This window comes from Electrophorus electricus, chromosome 12 (genome assembly GCF_041902795.1).
Source record: "Electrophorus electricus isolate QZ-2024a chromosome 12, ASM4190279v1, whole genome shotgun sequence".
NCBI classification, from domain to species: Eukaryota; Metazoa; Chordata; class Actinopteri; order Gymnotiformes; family Gymnotidae; genus Electrophorus; species Electrophorus electricus.
Window position 1 is genome coordinate 14,813,352 of NC_137508.1, and position 990 is coordinate 14,814,341.

General features: G+C 46.5%; 1 protein-coding gene across 1 annotated transcript; it reads right to left on the reverse strand.

The window, feature by feature from the left end:
• Positions 1-255: 255 nt before the first annotated feature.
• On the reverse strand, positions 256-774 carry LOC118242213 (uncharacterized). The gene is given in 1 exon segment (XM_035531625.1): positions 256-774. A coding segment is annotated over 1 exon segment (519 nt).
• Positions 775-990: the final 216 nt, after the last annotated feature.

The following is a 990-nucleotide window of genomic DNA, read 5'->3' on the forward strand; positions in this document are numbered from 1 at the left end:
AGGATAGATAATAGCCCAAATTATGCAATGTAAAATATATATATATATATATATATATATATATATATATATATATATATATATATATATATATATATATATATATATATAAAACCACCCCGCTTAGGCTTTAGATTTAGTTAACTACATATAAAAGCTGCATACCCTTCTCCTTTACATGCATCATAGCAAGACTTTTCTGGTGTGAATTAAATACGATATTGCTGCATAACGATATGCATTTCTGGAAGCCCGTCAAGAGACATGAATGGGCATTAGGCCATAGCTATCCACACAAGTTTTCACTGTATACCCTTTCAGCCCACCCTTGCAAGCCAGCAGAGGTGTGTGAATGACAGCTATCCTTTCCTCTTCATGGTAGGGTGCTCCCATGTCCCCGCCCAGCATAACACTGTGCCCTGCCCCCTGGGATGGGTACGAGATGGTTAGCCTCTCCAGCTTCCGCACTGTGAAATGGTCAGAAGGTGGTGACCCGCCTTTGGCTGTCTGCTCACCTTCAACCAAAGGCCCGTCCCTAGTTGTGCTTCACATGATCAGCACTAGGTGGCGCACCTCTGAGTTGTTCAGGAGCTGTGCCGTGTCAAGCGGTGGTGCGTACCACGCAGTCAGACTCCTTGCACGCAAGGACCACTGCTGTGTGGAAAATGGGTGTTCATTACAGTGGCACTCACTGGAGTCAATGGCGACACAGGCTGCCGGCTCCTGTGCACATGTCCAGGCAAGGAGGCTACACTCTCTTACATAAGACGGCATGAATTCCGCATGCAAGAGTGCCAATCTAGGCCAGGCATAAGGACAGTACAGTACAGCAATGCCTGTCGGGATCAACAGAGGCTTTGTGAGCACGAAGGTAACAGTGGGAAGGCTAATCAGTCCGGCATGAACTTGCACGCATCAGCAGAAATGGAGGTCCGAGGCTAACAGGAACTGAATCACTAAGACTGGGAGCTTTCTTCTCCTTCAGATCGA